At 44.7% G+C, this 21,771-nt stretch overlaps 1 protein-coding gene across 5 annotated transcripts in view; it reads left to right on the top strand.

Annotated features, from left to right (window-relative positions):
* Window positions 1-21,771, top strand: part of LOC124046319 (leukocyte tyrosine kinase receptor-like) — a 71,017-nt gene that overhangs the window by 47,694 nt on the left and 1,552 nt on the right. For 4 of the 5 annotated variants that reach the window (XM_046366568.1, XM_046366563.1, XM_046366567.1 and 1 more), the window contains 16 exons: window positions 1,522-1,620; window positions 1,848-2,022; window positions 2,934-3,084; window positions 3,301-3,420; window positions 3,811-3,967; window positions 4,459-4,641; window positions 8,625-8,723; window positions 9,269-9,421; window positions 9,685-9,798; window positions 12,223-12,409; window positions 12,578-12,668; window positions 19,241-19,305; window positions 20,789-20,918; window positions 21,084-21,181; window positions 21,274-21,366; window positions 21,609-21,710. In XM_046366568.1, the coding sequence (XP_046222524.1) occupies window positions 1,522-1,620; window positions 1,848-2,022; window positions 2,934-3,084; window positions 3,301-3,420; window positions 3,811-3,967; window positions 4,459-4,641; window positions 8,625-8,723; window positions 9,269-9,421; window positions 9,685-9,798; window positions 12,223-12,409; window positions 12,578-12,668; window positions 19,241-19,305; window positions 20,789-20,918; window positions 21,084-21,181; window positions 21,274-21,366; window positions 21,609-21,710 (2,017 nt within the window). The remainder of the gene's footprint in view (window positions 1-1,521; window positions 1,621-1,847; window positions 2,023-2,933; window positions 3,085-3,300; window positions 3,421-3,810; window positions 3,968-4,458; window positions 4,642-8,624; window positions 8,724-9,268; window positions 9,422-9,684; window positions 9,799-12,222; window positions 12,410-12,577; window positions 12,669-19,240; window positions 19,306-20,788; window positions 20,919-21,083; window positions 21,182-21,273; window positions 21,367-21,608; window positions 21,711-21,771) is intronic. The other variant, XM_046366565.1, reaches the window with a different exon arrangement.

Below are 21,771 nucleotides of genomic sequence, written 5' to 3'. Positions count from 1 at the left end.
AGCACATGTTTAGCACATGTTTAGCAGTGTAGCTAAATGCTTGTGTTTCTAACTCCAACAGTGCAGTAATACTAACAGTTCACAACAATACACACAATACACACAAACCTAAAAGTAAAACAATGGAATTAAGGAATATATAATGAGCAATGTCGGAGTGGCATAGTCTAAAATACAGTAGAATAGAATCTAGTACACACATATGAAATGAGTAAAGCAAAAATATGTAAACATTGTTAAAGTGACTAGTGTTCCATTATTAAAGTGGCCAGTGATTTCAAAGTCTATGTATATAGGGCAGCAGCCTCTAAGGTGCAGGGTTACGTAACCGGGTGGAAGCCGCCTGGTGATGGCTATTTAACAGTCTGATGGCCTTGAGATAGAAGCTGTTTTTCAGTCTCTTGGTCCCAGCTTTGATGCACCTGTACTGGCCTCGCCTTCTGGATGACAGCGAGGTGAACAGGCAGTGGCTTGGGTGGTTGTTGTCCTTGATGATCTTTTTGGCCTTCCTGTGACATCGGGTGTTGTAAGATGTCCTCGAGGGCAGGTAGTTTGCCCCCGGTGATGCGTTGGGCAGACCGCACCACCCTCTGGAGAGCCCTGCGGCTGATGGAGCATTTCTTATGACTGGAAACAATAGAGCTGTTGAAGCACAGTCAAAGCCAGAGAGGAGTCTTAACCGAAGAATGATGCACACAGATGCGATGGCTAACCACGGTTTCCAACGCAGCTGGATTGCTCCCCAGGAGGCCCAATGATCCACACACTGGCTGATTGCTTCTGAAAGAGGGAAACCGACGTAGAATGCATCTCCCCGGGATTCGAAATCTGCAATCCGACAATAAAATTGTACGCCAACAATGGGTTCCAGTGTCAAGTTATTGTCACGCTCGAGGACACATCTTCTTCGCTCCGTCGATTCTTCTCTACCATGAAACTCTTTGGTCCGAACTCTGGAGAAGCCTGCCAACATTAGTTTAATTTGATAGGAATTGACAATGCGGTTAGGTAAATGTTGTGAGAGAGGCGGGAGGGCTTGCAGAGTCTGGTGCAAGGCAAATGGTTCTGGTGGCTGCGGGTTGTTCGACGCCAGACAGGCACCAGTTGGGCGTGCTATGATCGGCACGCAGATTTATCGGCCCTATTACGTTTTACTGTAGCACATCTCCAGAATTCCACAGCTAATTACAGCTCCTAAGTCATAACCTCCCTTATATTGTCTCCTGCTAAGAGTTTCACGATGTCCTCCCTCACAATTATTACTTATCTCCTGAAGCCTTTGTCTTTCTCCACAAGTCTGTCTGTCTTTCTTATTCTATCGCCTCAATCCTGCAGCTCATGCCTTTTTATATACTCAACTGGACTGTATCCTGCCCTCACAAAAACACATCTATGCTCTAAATCCTATCTCTGTCTCCGTCTTTGAAGAAATCATAATTAATAGACGTCGTATGAAAGAGAATGCTTTTCTGGTCCGTCTGTAGACCGTAGAGATGAATGTGTCTGTCTCCCTCCTCTCAGATCTCAACTCCCTGCTGCTTGGACACAGATTCCTCCATGAAATGGACTCCATCAGTGAACTGGATTTCTTCAGCCCCCTCCCAGAGCCCTCTGCCTCAGGTACACTACCAGCTGTTCTAATGGAATATCTTTAGCCTTTCTATGACCAATGGCCTTTGCAATTTGATTTTCGTAGAGCTTTTCCCCTCAATTTGGCAAAATACACCAGGTGCATCCATTAAAGTAATTTTCTTTGATTTCCTCCGCAGCTGCTCCACTATATGTATGTCACAGGGAGTTTGTTTGTTGACTGACATGTGACTCATGTGTCTGTCTCCTCTCCTCAGAGGTGTCCCTGATGACCTGGTGGTTCACATCCTGTGGGGCCAGTGGCCCCCGAGGTCCCACCCAGGCCCAGTGTGACAGCGCATACCGCAACACCAACGTCAGTGTCACAGTGGGCAAGGAGGGTCCGTTCAAAGGAGTGCAGACCTGGAGGGTACCGGCCACCAACAGATACATGTGGGTGCAAATTTGGCTGTTATTCTAATCTTGTAGAAATATGAAAGCTGTTTTTGCAATCGGAACACTCTTGCGCTCGACTAAACCCTCAGGTAAAGATGCTTGAAACAAGCCCCCTGACCAATGATTGCATCTGCACATCAGTATTGACAGCTGGCAGGAAGCAGCCTTGCCTGAGACATCAGTCAACTGAATGAATACAGGTTAAATACTACCATGTATCACATTCATGTCACGTATCCGCGAGACCTATAGAATATAGGCAAGTCTCTGTAGTGTCACGATTGATTTCCACATTATCCAGGTTAGGAGAGGGGGGTTTTACATGGGATCAGACCGTGTGTGTGTGTTTGTAAGACTGAGGCAGAGTGAGAAGCGTGACTCACCAGCTGGAGGCATAGATTAGTCTGTCTGTGCTCACTGCTCACTCTCTCTTCCTAATCTGGCCCCTGCCAAGCCAAGGCTTTGAACTCATTTATTGTAGTTGCTGGTCTAGTCATGGGGCATTTACAATGAGCTCCATAACACTAGATGATAAAAGGGGTACAGAAAGACAAGAAGTGGGTATCAGTTCTCTGCTCTTCTTTGTTAGCATTGGTATGTTGTTGTCGGGGGGCTCCGCTGAGCTCTGATTACAATAAAACTACAGAATATTCACCCTGATTTCATCTGATGATACAAGCTGATGATACAAGTCAGTCAGGCAAAGCCTTGGTATTGCCAGTGTTACAGTCTGATTTGAAGTGCTGCAAACCTTCTGATGCACTATAGAGACCAAACCAACATGGCTTTTTTGTCTCCTTTCTGCAATGCTCACTTTTAATTAATTGAGTGGCCACTGTTATAAGGTCACCCAAGCACCAAAAATGGCCTTCAGTGGCCCCATCACATGTTTACTGTGCCCTCCTCAGGATCTCAGCCTATGGAGCTGCAGGTGGCAAAGGAGCAAAGAACCACAACAAGCGTTCCCACGGTGTCTTCATCTCAGCCATCTTCCCTCTGGAGAAGGGAGACATCGTCTATATACTGGTGGGACATCAAGGGGAGGATGCCTGTCCAGGGGTGAGTGTTAGAATGGAGAGTTAGGCCACCTCAGGTGATATTATGGATGGATCACCTGCTCTTCAAAGTGCTTCGTTTTCTTTCAACGTTTGATTACTTCCTGGTACCTCGGGTGCCATCCAGAGAGTATTTTCCTCCTGATGGTAGGAAAATATCATTTCAGACTAGCAGCCACTCTCTCTCTCTGATCTGACCATATCCATTTGTTCTCTGTAGAGAAATCCTCTGACACAGAAGATCTGCCTGGGGGAATCCTCAGTGATAGAAGATGAGTTCACTGGTGATGATTGGGCAGGTGGTGGAGGAGGCGGCGGAGGAGCCACCTATATTTACAACGTAAGAGTCCCTAAAAGGAGTCTCTAATCTCGACATAACTTGATTCAACTCTTTTCCGCCTTTACCTCATCTACACCAAATGAAAGCCACGATGGTGTCCATCGGAAGCAGATGTACTGTAGCTGCTAGATATGAACCGATGTACAAGCCTCAAAAAAGTTCTGAGGGAATTCTAAAAGATAATTTATCATGGTCTTTCTCTACAGATGTAGTTACACGCAGTTGAGGTCAGAGGTTATGTTAACTGGTTTGTATCACAAGAGCCCTTTAACCTAAAAGTTGTATGTCTTTGTAACGCTGGACTGGCCCCTAAGTTGCATGATGGACTATGACAGAGGGTAGAGGGGTACTCTGAAAGCTTTTACTGTGATTGACTGTGACCCCTGCCAGATGGAGGGTGGAGTACTGGTGCCTCTACTCATAGCAGCTGGTGGTGGAGGTAAAGCCTACCTGGAGGACCCAGAGAGCAGCTTGGACCAGATCCCTCTGGAGCAGTATGAGAATGACACGGTGGCTGCCAGCTCCAACGGCAAGACTGGGGCAGCAGGTTGGTAGGGTTGCCTTTACCTCACCCCCTCCATGTGGCCCTTCCCCTGATTCTCTTCACAGAGCTGACGATCTGCTCCCTGAAAACATATGGCTTTCATTCCTCTGACTGCTAAAGCTCCGACTTGAGTGTCTTCAGGAGACAGGACAAGAGTGTGTCAGAGAAAGGGCAGGAGTGCATGTGTTTGTATCAAGAAGCTGGCTCTGTGTCTGGACTGGTTATCCATTGGGTCTGCTTATAATCTTGGTTGCAGCCTTTTGACTTATACAACTGTTGAAAAGGGGGAAACGGCATACTGTATATGGCAGTACCATGTCAGTGTTCTTGGAAAAGCTTCATGGAACATTCCCAGTAAATCACCTTTGACCGGCAGGGTCTTATGGAGCAATTATCGACACATCTTATGCAAACATTGATGGAAGAAGTGTTTAGAGAGCGTGATGGCTAAATTGAGGGGTGTGTGTGCGTGCCTGTGTGTGTGTGTGTTGCAGGGGGAGGTGGAGGTTGGAAGGACTCCTCCAGCCACTTGTGGGCAGGGAAGTCTCTCCTGGAGGGGGCCGAGGGGGGTTCCTCTTGTCCCCAAGCCTTATCCAAACTGTCCTGGGCCACCTTCGGGGGGTTTGGAGGGGGAGGGGGAGCCTGCACTGCTGGAGGAGGAGGCGGCGGATACAGAGGTAAGCTCACACACACAAACACACACAATACTAATATGTATTTACTGCTTTCCTATGTGTTGTACTATACTGTTATTATAGGATGAATCTGACAAGATATTTATGCTGGAGAATTTCCATTGGCCCCAAGGAAATGGGCACATTGATAACATTCACTGCTTTTCTGTCTTTATCTAGTATGATTTACTAGTTGTGGATTGGTGACATAACTCGTTCTGAATGTACTGATATTATGAGACAGTTTAAAGAAAATTCTACTTCATTGATTGATAAGATTGGGTGTTCCACTTGGCTCCTCTGCAAAACATGATTGAGAGGAGATGGGTCGTTCAATGAAAGAATGCCTTTGATATTTTAAGTAGATGTTGTGCACCAATATTGCATTTTAAAAGCCTGTTATATTTAATGAGGTCTTATTTAATATAGACCACATAGAGAGTTCAATAAATCAGATTTTTTAAATGAATAAAGACTTGTTTCACCCCTTACGGAAAAACATGATTTCACAAGTGAAATGTCCATGTTTGGCCCGTGTGAAATCATGTAAAACTATGTGTTTTTGGAACACTTCACGCGATGATATTTCACATGAAGTTTCACTTGGATTTTCACATGTGATCACATAACCTTTATATTTTGTACATGAGATTTCACAGGTGATGTCCTGCAAACAAAAATGAGTAGTTAGGATACACACACAAACTGTACAGTGGCAAGAAAACGTATGTGAACCCTTTGGAAATAACTGGATTTCTGCATAAATTGGTCATAAAATTTGATCTGATCTTCATCTCGGTCACAACAATAGAACAATATGTTCTCATGTCTTTATTGAACACACTGTGTAAAAATTCACAGTGCAGGGCGGGAAAAGTATGTGACACACTTGGATTGAATAACTGGTTGACCCTTCTTTGGATGCAATAACCTCAACCAAACTTTTTCTGTAGTTGCTGATCAGACCTGCACAACGGTCAGGAGGAATTTTGGACCATTCCTCTTTACAAAACTGTTTCAGTTCAGCAATATTCTTAGGATGTCTGGTGTGAACTGCTTTCTTGAGGTCATGCCACAGCATCTAAATCGGGTTGAGGTCAGGACTCTGACTGGGCCACTCCAGAAGACATATTTTCTTCTGTTGAAGCCATTTATCTGTTGATTTACTTCTGTGTTTTGGGACGTTGTCCTGTTGCATCACCCAACTTCTGTTGAGCAAAGCAGCCCCAAACCATGATGCTCCCTCCACCAGACTTTACAGTTGGGATGAGATTTTGAGGTGGTGTGCCTTTTTTTCTCCTCACATAGTGTTGTGTGTTCCTTCCCAAACAACTCAACTGTAGTTTAATCTGTCCACAGAATATTTTGCCAGTAGCGCTGTGGAACATCCACGTGCACTTCTGCAAACTTAAGACGTGCAGCAATGTTTTTTTTTTGGACAGCAGTGGCTTCTTCCGTGGTGTCCTCCCATGAACATCATTCCTGTTTAGTGTTTTACGTATCGTAGACTCGTCAACAGAGATGTTAGCATGTTTCAGAGATTTCTGTAAGTCTTTAGCTGACACTCTAGGATTCTTCTTAACCTCATTGAACATTCCGTGCTGTGCTTTTACAATCATCTTTGCAGGACGGCCACTCCTAGGGAGAGTAGTAACAGTGGTGAACCTACTCGTTTTATAGACAATTTGTCTTACCGTAGACTGATGAACATCAAGGGTTTTAGAGATACATTTGTAGCCCTTTCCAGCTTTATACAAGTCAACAATTCTTATGGCTTCTGCAATCTCTTTGTTCGAGGCATGGTTCACATCAGGCAATGATTCTTGTGAATAGCAAACTCAAATTTTATGAGTGTTTTTTATAGGGCAAGGCAGCTCTAACCAACATCTCCATTCTCGTCTCATTGATTGGAATCCAGGTTAGCTGACTCCTGACTCCAATTAGCTTTTGGAGAAATTATTAGCCTAGGGGTTCACATACTTTTTACAACATACACTATAAATATAAAGCCCTGTTAATTTTGTTATTTTGACAAAGTAATTTCTGAAGAATATTATTTATTAAATGTTACACTACATGATCAAAAGTATATGGACACCTGCTTGTCAAACATCTCATTCCAAAATCATCAAAATCATTCCTGCTTTGCTGCTATAACAGCCTCCACTCTTATGGGAAGACTTTCCACTAGATGTTGGAACATTGCAGCGGGGACTTGCTTCCATTCAGCCATAAGAGCATAAGTGAGGTCGGGCACTGAATTTGGGCGATTCGACCTGGCTCGCAGTCAGCGTTCCAATTCATCCCAAAGGTGTTCGATGGGGTTGAGGTCAGGGCTGTGCAGGCCAGGCAAGTTCTTCCACATTGATCTCGACAAACCATTCTGTATGGACCTCGCTTTGTGCACGTGGGCATTGTTTTGCTGAAACAGGAAAGGGCCTTCCCCAAACCGTTGCCACAAAGTTGGAAGCACAGAATAGTCTAGAATGTCATTGCATGCTGAAGTGTTAAGATATCCCTTCCTTAAATGACACCCTGCTGTTCGACTGAGATTCTCATAGTTGTGTTACTGTTCAACTGATATTGTAGGTGAATGTGACAGTGTTCACTAAGGGGTCTAGCCTGAACCATGAAAAACAGCCCCAGACCATTATTCCTCCTCCTCCAAACATTACAGTTGGCACTATCCATTTGGGCAGGTAGCAATCTCCTAGCATCTAAACAAACACAGATTAGTCCGTCAGACTGCCAGATGGTGTAGCGTGATTCATTACTCCAGAGAACGCATTTCCACTGCTCCAGATTACAATGGTGGCGAGCTTTACACCACTCCAGCCTATACTTGGCATTGTGCGTGGTGATCTTAGACTGGTGTGCGGCTGCTCGGCTATGGAAACCCATTTCATAAAGCTCCCAACGAACAGTTTTTGTGCTGACATTGCTTCCAGAGTTACGTGTTACGCGCTTCAGCACTCGGCAGTCCCGTTCTGTGAGCTTGTGTGGCCTACCACATCGCGACTAAGCCATTGTTGCTCTTAGATGTTTCCACTTCACAATAACAGCACTTTCAGTTGACCGAGGCAGGACTAGCAGGGCAGAGATTTGGCGAACTGATTTGCTGGAAAGGTGGCATCCTATGAGAGTGTCACGTTGAAAGTCACTGAACTCTTCATTTACCGGACATTCTACTGCCAATGTTTGTCTCTGGAGATTGCAAGGCTGTGTGCTCGATTTTATACACTCTTCAGCAAAGGGTGTGGCTGAAATAGCTGAATCCACTAATTTGAAGGCTTGTCCACGTACCTTTGGTGATGTAGTGTATGTCATTCTCATTGAAAGCAAGTCTAAAAAGCAGTAGATCTGTTCTATATGCGCTATATTACTATGTTTTTCTGTCTTTTACTTTGATGTTTTGTACACCAGTTTCAAACAGCTGAAACTACAAAATGTTTGATTATGGAAAATATATTTCACAGTTTAGATGGTAAATTGATTCTCTACACTATACTTGCTTGTTTTGTCACATAAACTGGAATTAGGCCAACTATTGGATTTTTACATTCAATACCCTCTGTCAAAAGGGGCTTTATGGCTGATTTGATAATTAACCTGTTATGGTCAACGCTGTTACTTTATTTGGTACTTAATAGACATTTACTATCGTATTTTTAAAAATGTAACCTCTTGAGATGGGAAAACGTTTTTATGAAGTTGAACGTGTTCTTTATGAAAACATTTTTTAAACCAAATTACACTTTTCAAAAGGCACCGAATTGGTTGAATGATCAAGATATGAACAGATTGATTGAGAGACATTTGATTTCTTTCAGCATCGTTAATATACCATACATACTCTCCCTCTAACCAGACATTTTTTGTTCAAAAAGAAGATTGCCACTTGTTAGCAGATGTGCAGGCAATAATAAGCCATTATTATTAGCTCAAACATGCACTTATCTTTAATATTGTGTTTAATCTAAATCAAGGAGGCGATGCCGCGCTGACTGATGACATCACAGCGGGCGGTCAGGATGGCATCTCCTTTGTTCATCCCATGGGAGAGATATTTCTCCAGCCGCTGGCAGGTAAGGCTTTCTCCTACTACATCAGTGTCACTGGGAGCCAGGAGAGCGCAAGGAAAGAGCCCTGGCCGTAACACAGAGGTCTGTGTGTCTCTATCACCTGACTGATTCAGTGGGAGAAGTAGGGAAGGGCGCCTCAATCCTCAGACACCGGTGACCTAATTGATAGCCTCACGGATCTTGTTGATCCTGGCGCCATGCTGTCTTCTCTTTAGCCGCTGAAAAACAGGCAGCCAATCAATTCTTTACGGCATGACAATGTCATTTGTGGCCAAAGCATGTGCTGCCAATGCTGCCCGGAATACAAAGCAGTTCTCTTTGTAGTGAAAGACATGACAAAAACACAAACTAAAACAGATCAATTGATCCATGGTCATGCAGTATCGACATTACAGTGAAAACATGATTAGGTTTAGTTGACCATAGCTAAGAATTTAACTTCAGTGTTTGACAATGTTATGGCTAGGTTGACCGGTGCTTGTGCTACAGCATTGTTCTTGTGAGATTCATGTGGTGATGTCATGTCCTCTGTCATCCTCTCCACTCAGCCATGGAGAGCCATGGAGAATGTGAGATCAAGGTGCAGCTCAATTGCAGTCACTGCCAGACCCAGAGCTGCAAACGAGACGAGGACACTCGACTCATCCTCTGCCTCTGTCACAACGAGGAGGTGCTGGCCAGTGACAATGTCACCTGCACAGGTAACTTCTGTACAGTCATGGAAATACCCTAATTTACTGGATGTGTTTTGGGGTCATGAATGCAACATTTTAAAAATGAGTCCTTGAGAATTTCTGCCAATCTGTTTCTTATTAAATGGCACAATCATCGAATAAAATACACGGTGGAATGGAATGGAAGGTTGTTAACGACCTCACTAGTATTCCCATTGTCTTTGAAACATTCTTATAATCTTAGTGGTTCTCCATCTTCCCCTGCTAACCCTGACCTCTGCCCCCCCCAGCAGCCCCTCAGGGCCTCACCCCAAAAGGCCAGCTGTCCCTGTCCCTCATCCTGGCCGTGGTGGCATCTATCGTGGTGACGGGCATCGTCCTGACCTGCGCCAGCCTCACCATCAGTAAGAGACTCTTCCAGTTCTGTGTGGACTCTGTGCCCTCCACCTTTCACCGCCTGTGAGCTGTGAGCTTCTCTCCATGCCGACGATACTGTATTTAACTTTCAGAATGAAAGCATCCTGAAAAGGCAGGAAGGCTTAGCATTTTAAACCAAGCTGTGGATTAATGTGTTCTATTTGAGGGAAATGTGACATTGGATGAGAGTGAATGGCAGAAGTCCACGATTCAACACAGCAGTCAAAAACCAGCAAGATACTTAATTGTAGAGAAAGGCAGAGCTTGAATATAAAATAACTCAGAGACTTGACAGAAAGAGTACATAAGGTGGCCTTTTAGGAATTTAGGCTTATCATTTTCCACAGTGACAATAATGGGTTTGTCTTGCAAGCCCTTGGGCATTATCTTTATTTCAGATTTCAAGCCTGGTGGAGACTAGTCATATTTGAACTGTGATACACATCATTTTGGAGGGGCTTAAGGGATTACAGTGAGACTAACCACCATTCACTCTTACACTATTTCAGACCACACAATCGAAGACATTTATGTTGGAGTGAAGGGGTTAGCGAAGTATTCAGTTGCTTGTGTAGCACATTGGGATTGATGGTCCTAATTGTGTGCAATAACATATACTGTATATCTATTCATGCTTCAAAGGGCACATTGGACATATCTCCAGTAACAATTCTTACCCTCTACTGTATACTTGTTTTATAATCACATTCAAGGTGATGCATGGCTTCACCGCTTAATGCTAATGATTGCACAATTACCCTGCTAAAAGGAATGATTAGGGAATTAGGAAAAGGACTGATATGAACCTTTAAATTGTACCTGTGATTATTCTGCTTTGAGGAGTGAAAGAGAGAATAATCATCGATTCTCCTAATATCAGTGTCTAACTTTGTCTTGCCAATAGGCAATGATCAATATCATATTGAATGCTGCTACCGTGTTATGTGTGTACTTAATGTGTGCGCATGCAAACATTTTTTTTTTTAACCAATTGTCTTATTATCTTTTGGGGGGGCTAGAAATGTAGGACAGTGAGGGATTATCTGATGTTTCTGTTTGCACTGCCCCCTTTCTGACGCCCGTGTGCTGCGGTAAGAGCGGAGGTCAGTTCTGTCCGTGTGCTGCGGTAAGAGCGGATTGTCGGCTCTGTCCGCGTGCTGCGGTAAGAGCGGAGGTCAGTTCTGTACGTGTGCTGCGGTAAGAGCGGAGGTCAGTTCTGTACGTGGAAGACTACTTTTCCAGACAGTGCTGATTTTAAAGGAGTGTCTAACCATGGAGTGTCTTACCATGGAGTGTCTTACCATGGAGTGTCTTACCATGGCAGAATGTCAACTTTTAAGCTTTAAAAGCACTGTGGTGGTGACTCATCACTATGCATATGCCCTGTCAGGAACCAAGCATTACTGCTTTGCAGCGAAAGGATCTTCTCTAATCCCCTATACCTCTCTCATATAGTGTACATCTCTCAACCGCGGAGGAGTTAATACTACCAATAACAATGGAGTGTCGGGATATGAACGATTAACTATGTGATTACTGTTGTCCGTGAAGGAAACAAACCATCCCTCTATGTCAGTATGAGATACAGATATTTAGAGTTTGACTTGTGCACGAACTGTAACACACTGTGCCATGACTGAAGTGTAACTGTACTTTTCCCCCCATGCTAAATAAATAAAACCCATAATTAACACAAAGTTTCACCGTGAAGTGAGAGTCCCTCTGGGTATGACCACAGAACGTTCCCATGAGCCTCAGAGGAAGTGATGTCAGCGCTATCAATTCAGAAAACATACTGTACAGTGTCAGTAAATAGTTTCCCTATATCCTAAGCACACAACATGTGTAACACACAACATACAACACATACACACTCAACCCAACACAAAATCCTTAGCCCTGGGCCAGATGGTTTATGCAGCCCCACAGTGGCCCATGGAGAGGGCCCTTCCAGAGTGGAGACAGACCTCAGACACTTAACAGTGTCTCTTCACCTGAGCTCTCCCCCATGTAGGTTGGTAGTCTGTCCACGGGCCCCCCACTCCTCCCCCGAGTGTCGCGTCTGTCTGCACCTGCAGCTCGACATCACAGCAGAGGGCACCTCTCACCTCCACGCATCGCCCCCCAGGGCCCCCACCCAGCCCTCCAGGCAGACTACCAACCTGCATCGAGGCCGCGGGCCGCCTCCACGGAGGGTGAGTCCTCGGTCCTCAACTCACAGACTGTTAGCTAGTCACTGATTGGACCAGGGCCAGAAGCCAGAGGTTAGAGGACAGACAGACATCAGGGTAGTGTGTCTAATGCAGCGCTAGTGGGCTGTTGTCTCTGATAGTTACAGTATAGCAACAGTTTGAAGCCGAGGGCTGTATCACAGTAACCAACCCCATCTTCCTGGTCTCTCTCCCCTACAGTATACTACCGTAAGAAGAACCAGCTGCATGCTGTCAGGCTGCGTCTCCAGAGTCCAGAGTACAAGCTGAGTAAGATCCGGTCATCCACCATCATGACAGACTACAACCCAAACTACTGCTTTGCTGGCAAGGCTGCTTCACTGAGCGAGCTGAAGGAAGTACCACGCAAGAACATCACCCTCCTCAGGTAGTCCACACACACAGCGAGGCTGACACAGCAGAGACCTATAAGCTATTAAGTGCATTACATGATAATTTATTGGTAGTAGTGTGCTATGTTCAAGTCACTTCAGGTTTTGACTGGACTCTGGAATTAAGCTCTTTGTCATCTGTCTGGCTTGGTGTGTGTTTGCAGGGCGTTGGGCCATGGAGCATTTGGGGAGGTGTATGAGGGCCAGGTTCTAGGGATGAATGGCGAGAACACAGCCATGCAAGTGGCCATAAAGGTCAGTTCCTCTTCCTCCGTCTCCGTTACTCGTCCATGACTTGAAGCAGATTAGCACAAAGCAGTTGAAATTAAGTAATTGCTTTTGGCAGTGCATATGACTGAATGTCTTAAAAACAGGAGTAGAGAGAAGATGGTTAATATTGGTAACCTTTTGACCAAAAATATATTCCTCTATGGTAGTTTTCCTTGACATTTTCTTCATTATATGTACTGCTGGTCTGTTGCATTGAGAACTGTCTGGATGTCGACAATAACAAGGTCCCCTTTTTGCCTCTGTGTTGTAAGCAACAATGACGTGCAGACCTGTAATCGAACAAAGGAGATTGTGCTTGTGACCTTTAACTAGACTTCAACACGGATCTAAATGTCGTTCTATTAGTCTCTCTGTTTCGCTGTGACACAACATGTCTGTATGCATTGCTTCTGCTTGGAAAAATGCATGATGCAAGTCACACAATGCACGATTACGTGATCATTTAAGAGTAGGGTTAAAATCAGTGGAGGCTGCTGAAGGGGAGGGCGGCTCATAATAATGGCTGGAACGGAGCAAATGCAATGGCATCAAAACACATGGAAGCCATGGAAACCATATGTTAAGATGTATTTGATAACGTTACACTTATTCCGCTCCAGCTATTACCACAATCCCGCCCTCTCCAATTAGGGGAAATGTAACATAATTGCATCACACATACCATAGACGTTGACATTAATCAATTAATGAATTCAGCTACATATATTAATGAATTCAGCTACATATATTAATGAATTCAGCTACATATATTAATAAATTCAGCTACATATATTAATGAATTCAGCTACATATATTAATGAATTCATTGATTTTCCGAGAAAACAGGGTGTGAAAATCAATCAAAAAAATGTATTTATGAAGCCCTTTTTACATCAGCCGATGTCACAAAGTGCTGTACAGAAACACAGCCTAAAACTCCAAACAGCAAGCAATGCATATGTAGAAGCACAGTGGCTAGGAAAAACTCCCTAGAAAAGGCAGGAAACTAGGAAAAAACTCCTCTTCTGGCTGTGCCAGTGGAGATTATAAGAGTACAGTTGTGGCCAAAAGTTGAGAATGACACAAATATTAATTTCCACAAAGTTTGCTGCTTCAGTGTCTTTAGATATTTTTGTCAGATGTCACTATGGAATACTGAAGTATAATTACAAGCATTTCATACGTGTCAAAGGCTTTTATTGACAATTACATGAAGTTGATGCATAGAGTCAATATTTGCAGTGTTGACCCTTCTTTTTCAAGACCTCTGCATTCTGCCCTGGCATGCTGTCAATTAACTTCTGGGCCACATCCTGACATGACTGATGGCAGCCCATTCTTGCATAATCCATGCTTGGAGTTTGTCAGAATTTGTGGGTTTTTGTTTGTCCACCCACCTCTTGAGGATTGACCACAAGTTCTCAATGGGATTAAGGTATGGGGAGTTTCCTGACCCAAAATATCGGTGTTTTGTTCCCCGAGCCACTTATGGCAAGGTGCTCCATCATGCTGGAAAAGGCATTGTTCGTCACCAAACCGTTCCTGGGTGGTTGGGAGAAGTTGTTCTCAGAGGATGTGTTGGTACCATTCTTAATTCATGGCTGTGTTCTGAGGCAAAATTGTGAGTGAGCCCACTCCCTTGGCTGAGAAGCAACCCAACACATGAATGGTCTCAGGATGCTTTACTGTTGGCATAACACAGGACTGATGGTAGCGCCACCTTGTCTTCTCCGGACAAGCTTTTTTCCGGATGCCCCAAACAATCGGAAAGGGGATTCATCAGAGAAAATGACTTTTCCCCAGTTCTCAGCAGTCCAATCCTTGTACCTTTTGCAGAATATCAGTCTGTCCCTGATGTTTTTCCTGGAGAGAAGTGTCTTCTTTGCTGCCCTTCTTGACACCAGGCCATCCTCCAAAAGTCTTTGCCTCACTGTGTGTGTAGATGCACTCACACCTGCCTGCTGCATTCCTGAGCAAGCTCTGTACTGGTAGTGCCCCGATCCCACAGCTGAATCAACTTTAGGAGACGGTCCTGGCGCTTGCTGGACTTTCTTGCGTGCCCTGAAGCCGTCTTCACAACAATTGAACCGCTCTCCTTGAAGTTCTTGATGATCTGATAAATGGTTGATTTAGATGCAATCTTACTAAAAAAGCCATATCATTTACATTACATTTTACATTTAAGTCATTTAGCAGACGCTCTTATCCAGAGCGACTTACAAATTGGTGCATTCACCTTATGACATCCAGTGGGACAGTCACTTAACAATAGTGCATCTAAAACTTAGGGGGGGGGTGGGGTGAGAGGGATTACTTATCCTATCCTAGGTATTCCTTAAAGAGGTGGGGTTTCAGGTGTCTCCGGAAGGTGGTGATTGACTCCGCTGTCCTGGCGTCGTGAGGGAGTTTGTTCCACCATTGGGGGGGCCAGGGCAGCGAACAGTTTTGACTGGGCTGAGCGGGAGCTGTACTTCCTCAGTGGTAGGGAGGCGAGCAGGCCAGAGGTGGATGAACGCAGTGCCCTTGTTTGGGTGTAGGGCCTGATCAGAGCCTGGAGGTACTGAGGTGCCGTTCCCCTCACAGCTCCGTAGGCAAGCACCATGGTCTTGTAGCGGATGCGAGCTTCAACTGGAAGCCAGTGGAGAGAGCGGAGGAGCGGGGTGACGTGAGAGAACTTGGGAAGGTTGAACACCAGACGGGCTGCGGCGTTCTGGATGAGTTGAAGGGGTTTAATGGCACAGGCAGGGAGCCCAGCCAACAGCGAGTTGCAGTAATCCAGACGGGAGATGACAAGTGCCTGGATGAGGACCTGCGCCGCTTCCTGTGTGAGGCAGGGTCGTACTCTGCGGATGTTGTAGAGCATGAACCTACAGGAACGGGCCACCGCCTTGATGTTGGTTGAGAACGACAGGGTGTTGTCCAGGATCACGCCAAGGTTCTTGGCGCTCTGGGAGGAGGACACAATGGAGTTGTCAACCGTGATGGCGAGATCATGGAACGGGCAGTCCTTCCCCGGGAGGAAGAGCAGCTCCGTCTTGCCGAGGTTCAGCTTGAGGTGGTGATCCGTCATCCACACTGATATGTCTGCCAGACATGCAGAGATGCGATTCGCCACCTGGTCATCAGAAGGGGGAAAGGAGAAGATTAATTGTGTGTCGTCTGCATAGCAATGATAAGAGAGACCATGTGAGGTTATGACAGAGCCAAGTGACTTGGTGTATAGCGAGAATAGGAGAGGGCCAAGAACAGAGCCCTGGGGGACACCAGTGGTGAGAGCGCGTGGTGAGGAGACAGATTCTCGCCACGCCACCTGGTATATCCTTTTTTGCATGTTTTTTTTGCAGAAATATCCTTGCCTGTGAAGCCCTTTTTGTGCAAGCAATGATGACGGCACGTGTTTCTTGCAGGTAACCATGGTTGACAGAGGAAGAACAATGATTCCAATCACCACCTTCTTTTTGAAGCTTCCAGTCTGTTATTCGAACTCAATTAGCATGACAGAGTGATCTCCAGCCTTGTCCTCGTCAACACTCACACCTGTGTAAACAAGAGAATCACTGACATGATGTCAGCTGGTCCTTTTGTGGCAGGGCTTAAATGCAGTGGAAATGTTTTTGGGGGGATTCAGCTAATTTGCATGGCAAAGAAGGACTTTCCAATTATTTGCAATTCATCTAATCACTCTTCATAACATTCTAGAGTATATGAAAATTGCCATCATACAACATGAGGCAGCAGACTTTGAAAATTAATATTTGTGTCATTCTCAAAACTTTTGGCCATTACTGTACATGTACAGTTGAAGTCGGAAGTTTACATCAGAGTCATTAAAACTTGTTTTTCAACCACTCGACAAATGTCTTGTTAACAAACTATAGTTCTGGCAAGTCGGTTAGGACATCTACTTTGTGCATGACAAAAATAATTTTTCCAACAATTGTGTACAGACAGATTATTTCAGTTATAATTCACTGTATCACAATTCCAGTGTGTCAGAAATTTCCATACATTATGTTGACTGTGCCTTTAAACAGCTCGGAAAATTCCAGAAAATGATGTCATGGCTTTAGAAGCTTCTGATTTGAGTCACTGGGAGGTGTACCTGTGGATGTATTTCAAGGCCTACCTTGAAACTCATTGCTTGACATCATGGGAAAATCAAACAAAATCTGCCAAGACCTCAGAAAATAATAGTAGACCTCCACAAGTCTGGTTCATCCTTGGGAGCAATTTCCAAATGCCTGAAGGTACTTTATTACTGCCTGGTACACATTACTGTTTGGTACACATCCGGAGGACAGGGAGCCATTTATTATATTCAACATAGGAGGGCTAAGTACAGGAAATAGCTCTTTCAGTAGTTTAGTAGGAAGAGGTTATATTAGGCAGCTGGAAGGTTTAGAGTCCATTACTATTGCTGTGGAATGTGTCGAGAAATACAGGATTAAAAAACTTGAGTCTCTCAATTGATCCAAGGTCCTGTGCAGACTGAGGACAACTGGGTTTTGGAGAAATACACATATTCAAAGAGAAGACTGCAATTATCTTTCTAATGCTCATGATCTTTTCGTTTAAGAAGTTCATGAATTCATCACCGCTGAAGTGAAGGCCATTATCACTTGGGGAATGCTTGTTTTTAGTTTGCGTTGCGTCAGTATTTTAATTTTTCTCAATTTTGAAAAGTAGGCCGATCGAGCAGCAGTGAGGGCTTTTTCGATAATGTCCGTCCAAGCTAGTCGGAAGACTTCCAATTTGGTGGACCTCCATTTCCATTCCAATTTTCTGGAAGCTTGTTTCAGGGCTCTGGCATTTTGTGTATACCAGGGAGCTAGTTTCTTGTAACAAATCTTTTTGTGTTTTCAGTGACATGACTAGATCTAGGATATTACACAAAGTTAAGTTTAGATCCTAGGTTAGGTGGTTAACTGATTTTTGTACGCCGACGTCCTTGGGTAGGTGGAGCCTGAAAGGGCATCTAGGAATCTTTGCGTTATCAGAGAACCTATAGGGTGGCTCTTGTTAATCCTTGGTTGGGGTCTGGGCAAATAAAATTGGTGGTCCAATAGTTTAAGATTATGAGGAAAAACATTTAGATACACTATCTATGCCACGGGATAAAACTAGATCCAGGGTATGATTGTGACATTGCGTAGGTCCCGAGACATGTTGCACAACACCCATTGAGTCGATGGCTCTGAAAGCCTTTTGTAGTGTCTGTGGACTATTATGACTACGAGGTCCGATAGGAATTCAGGGAACTCGGTGAGGAACGCTGTATACGGCACAGGAGGCCTGTAAACAGTAGCTATAAAAAGTAATTGAGAAGTCTGCATAGATTTCATGACTAGAACCTCAAAAGTCAAAGACGCAGTCATTTTCTTCCCCCCTGTAAATTGAAATTTGCTGTCATAAATGTTAGCAATGCCTCTGCCTTTTGCGGGATGCGCAATGGATATGGTCATTACAGTAACCAGAAGGAGAGGCTTCCTTTTACACAGTCAATTAATCAGGCTTGAGCCATGTTTCAGTCAAGCCAATCACCTCAAGTTTATGATTCTTTGACTATGACTGCCTTGGAAGTGAGGGATCTAACATTAAGTAGTCCTATTTTGAGATGAGGTATTTTCACTCTCTTTCAATAATCACAGGAATGGAGGAAGTCTTTATTCCAGGGAGATTGCTAAAGCAAACACTGCCATGTTTAGCTTTACCAGACCTAGATTGAGGCACATACCCAGTCTCAATGGAGAAAATTGAGCTGACTGTGCGATCTTTTGTGAGGGACAGAAATACGTTTTCAACCACTGATTCATTTGTGAGTCTGCTGTAGAGCTCATCACTCCCCTTTACTGGGAGGGGGCCAGAGACAATTATTCAATGTCAATATATATTTCTAGTTAAATTACACGCTGAAGTTATGTTGCACTTGATGACCTCTGACTGTTTCAGCCTAATTTGTGCTGATGTGGATAACAATATCCCTATACCATCTACACTCACCAGTTTTAACCTCAGCCAGCACCATCTTCAGATTAGCCTCTATCTCGGTGGCCCTGCCCCCCGGTAAACGATGTATGCTGAACAAAAATATAAACGCAACATGCAACATTTTCAACGATTTTACTGAGTAACATACAGTATATAGAAGGAAATTAGTGAGTTTAAATAACTTCATTAGGCCCTCAAAAATGGATGTCACATGACTGGGCAGGGGCACAGCTATGGGTGGGTCTGGGAGGCAGGCCCACCCACTTGGGAGGCAGACCCACTCACCGGGGAGCCAGGCTGAGCCAATCAGAATTGGGTTTTTTTCTCCAGAAAAAGGGCTTTATTACAGACAGAAATACTCCTCAGCAGTCATGCTGTTTAATCATTTAACATTTAATCGACTTCTTAATATGCCACACCTGTCAGGTGGATTGATTACCTTGGCAAAGGAGAAATGCTCACTAACAGGGCCGTAAACAAATTTGTGCCATTGGGTGTGTCTCTCACTGCTCTGCTCTGAATAGGACCTGATTGGCCTGACTGCCTATTGTTACCTCTCTGCTCCACAGACTCTTCCGGAGATCTGCTCCGAACAGGACGAGATGGATTTCCTGATGGAGGCCCTGATTATGAGGTGCATTGGGCTGGAACACACGGCCCCATCCACTTCCTCCTGCACACACACACACACACACACACACACACACACACACACACACACACACACACACACACACACACACACACACACACACACACGATGCATACTGTAACATAGCGTACCATGAGGCAGGCGGATGAGACCCAAACACTGTCATGCCATCACTTAGCTCTCAGCAGGCTAGTCTGCTGCCATGTTTTGTGTGCTGCTTGTTTGGTTAACCAGCTCCCCAGCTGTTTATCATAGTGAGTCAGGTAATTCATCCCTATCGAGGAGACAGCAGCTGGTTGCCAGAAGAATCTCGTCTCTCCTCCAAATGGAGCTCTGTTGAAAGCATTAAAAAGCATATCTGTCGAGCAGATGCTGTCGGGCGAAAGCAGGCACAACAGAGTGCATAATAAGCAGCTTGGGGTAAATTGGGACCCGGAGTGTTTCCTGGCCATGAAATAACCCTAGACATACAGATGTAAACACAGACGCATGAATGTAGACGCCATCACACAACATCGCACACACTTTTGTAACAATCCGTGCTTAATTTGTAAATCGGGAGGTGTCGGAGCAAAAAATGAGTGGGTGAGCTGGGGAGCTCTGAGGTACCGGAACGCATGCGGAAAAAACACATCACCTGTATAATAAAGCCTGGCTTGCATGTAATCACATTTTATTTGCGTGGTGACATAGAGCAGTAGAGTACAGGCACTTCCAGAAGTTGCACACATGGGGAACATTTTTAGTAGCCTAGGGTCTGTGGGAAAATGTGGCCTTTCAATAAACAAATTCCATGCAATTGACAAATTGCAAGTGACAGATTTGCCGAGCGTTCTCGACTTGTAGGCTATGCCTTGTTAATGGGCTACTATACACAATCCACAGCTAGGCTATTTATTTTTCATTTTTAAAGAAGCTATTGATCCTCTGTGGCTTAATTGGTAGGCTACTCTAAATTATTTCATTTATTTCTGGGCAGACAGCAGTAATTCTATAACATTTTCAAATGTATTTGAATGAATCAGGGGTGCTCCAGCTCCTCCAGAACCCTTCTGGCTGTTGTGATTATATATGGAAATAAAGTACAACGCTGGAGAGCGGAGAGTTGCAGGCTCATGTCGATCAGAGAGAGATCATAGAAAATTAATCTCATTCTAGTTCTGTGAGCGATGAAGCCGTGCTTCTCACACAGCCACACGTTGGTCTCAAACATAATGTTGCTCAAACCGTAAACCCAGGCCGGCTGTACCTCAATCAACTCTTAGAATATTAGATAAGGGCTGAAAATCTACTTTTTCATATTACGTTTATTTTTTGCCAAGAGGTATCGGATCCGGCCAAATGGTTTCAGAAATGAAACAGTCCAAAACGGAACGGTGCCGGATCCTGTGTACCCTGAATCTATTACAGCTGGTGTCTGGCCTGAGGCAGTGTATTCACCACCACTGTCCTTGTGTGTCCTCAGTAAGTTCAGCCACCAGAACATAGTGCGCTGCATCGGGGTGAGTCTGCAGATCCTGCCCCGCTTCATCCTCCTTGAGCTGATGACTGGAGGAGATATGAAGAGCTTCCTGAGACAGAACAGACCCAAAACGGTCAGTAGCTTCCTGAGACAGAACAGAACCAAAACGATCATTAGCTCCCTTAGACAGAACCGACCCAAAACGGTCAGAAGCGGAGTGTCTCTCAACTGTTAAACAGCCCTGTAGGTCTGTGTAGGTATAAGCCAGCAGTAATGGTTTTGTATGGTGTCTTTTCAGAGTCAGAGCTCCTCCCTCACCATGCTGGAGCTGTTACACGTGGCCAGAGACATCGCCTTCGGCTGCCGTTACTTGGAGGAGAACCACTTCATCCACAGGTTACTATGTCCTCCTACCACAACCTTAGCATGACCTTTTTGTATGCGGTATTCATATTACATAAAGAGGTATTCAATGTTGTGTGTTTCAGAGACATAGCTGCCAGGAATTGTTTGCTGACCTGCCCTGGGCCAGACAGAGTGGCTAAGATAGGGGACTTTGGAATGGCACGTGATATATACAGGTACACTTAAACCACTAGTACTATCTGTCCCGATAGCACGCTCGGCATCTACCAACACTCTTGATCTTCATGACATGAGCCGTTTTAATTTCTCCATTCTTTTTCTTCCTAGTTGAAATCTCAACGTATCTGTAGGATCAGTCTGGTCTCGCTCCATGCAGTGATGAAGACTCACTATTCCCATTGAGTTATATACCTAGGAGGAGTTTGAGACGCTAACCATGACTCATTCTCCCCCACAGGGCCAGCTACTACAGAAAGGGCGGCCGTGCCATGCTGCCCGTCAAGTGGATGCCGCCAGAGGCCTTCATGGAGGGCATCTTCACCTGCAAAACTGACACCTGGTAACCCGTTTACTCTTCGACATGATCCAAAGTTGAATGAGTGGTATAAGTACATACGGCC

The sequence above is a fragment of the Oncorhynchus gorbuscha genome, linkage group LG10, assembly GCF_021184085.1.
Source record: "Oncorhynchus gorbuscha isolate QuinsamMale2020 ecotype Even-year linkage group LG10, OgorEven_v1.0, whole genome shotgun sequence".
Taxonomy (NCBI): Eukaryota; Metazoa; Chordata; class Actinopteri; order Salmoniformes; family Salmonidae; genus Oncorhynchus; species Oncorhynchus gorbuscha.
This window is presented reverse-complemented; position numbering and strand designations above follow the sequence as displayed.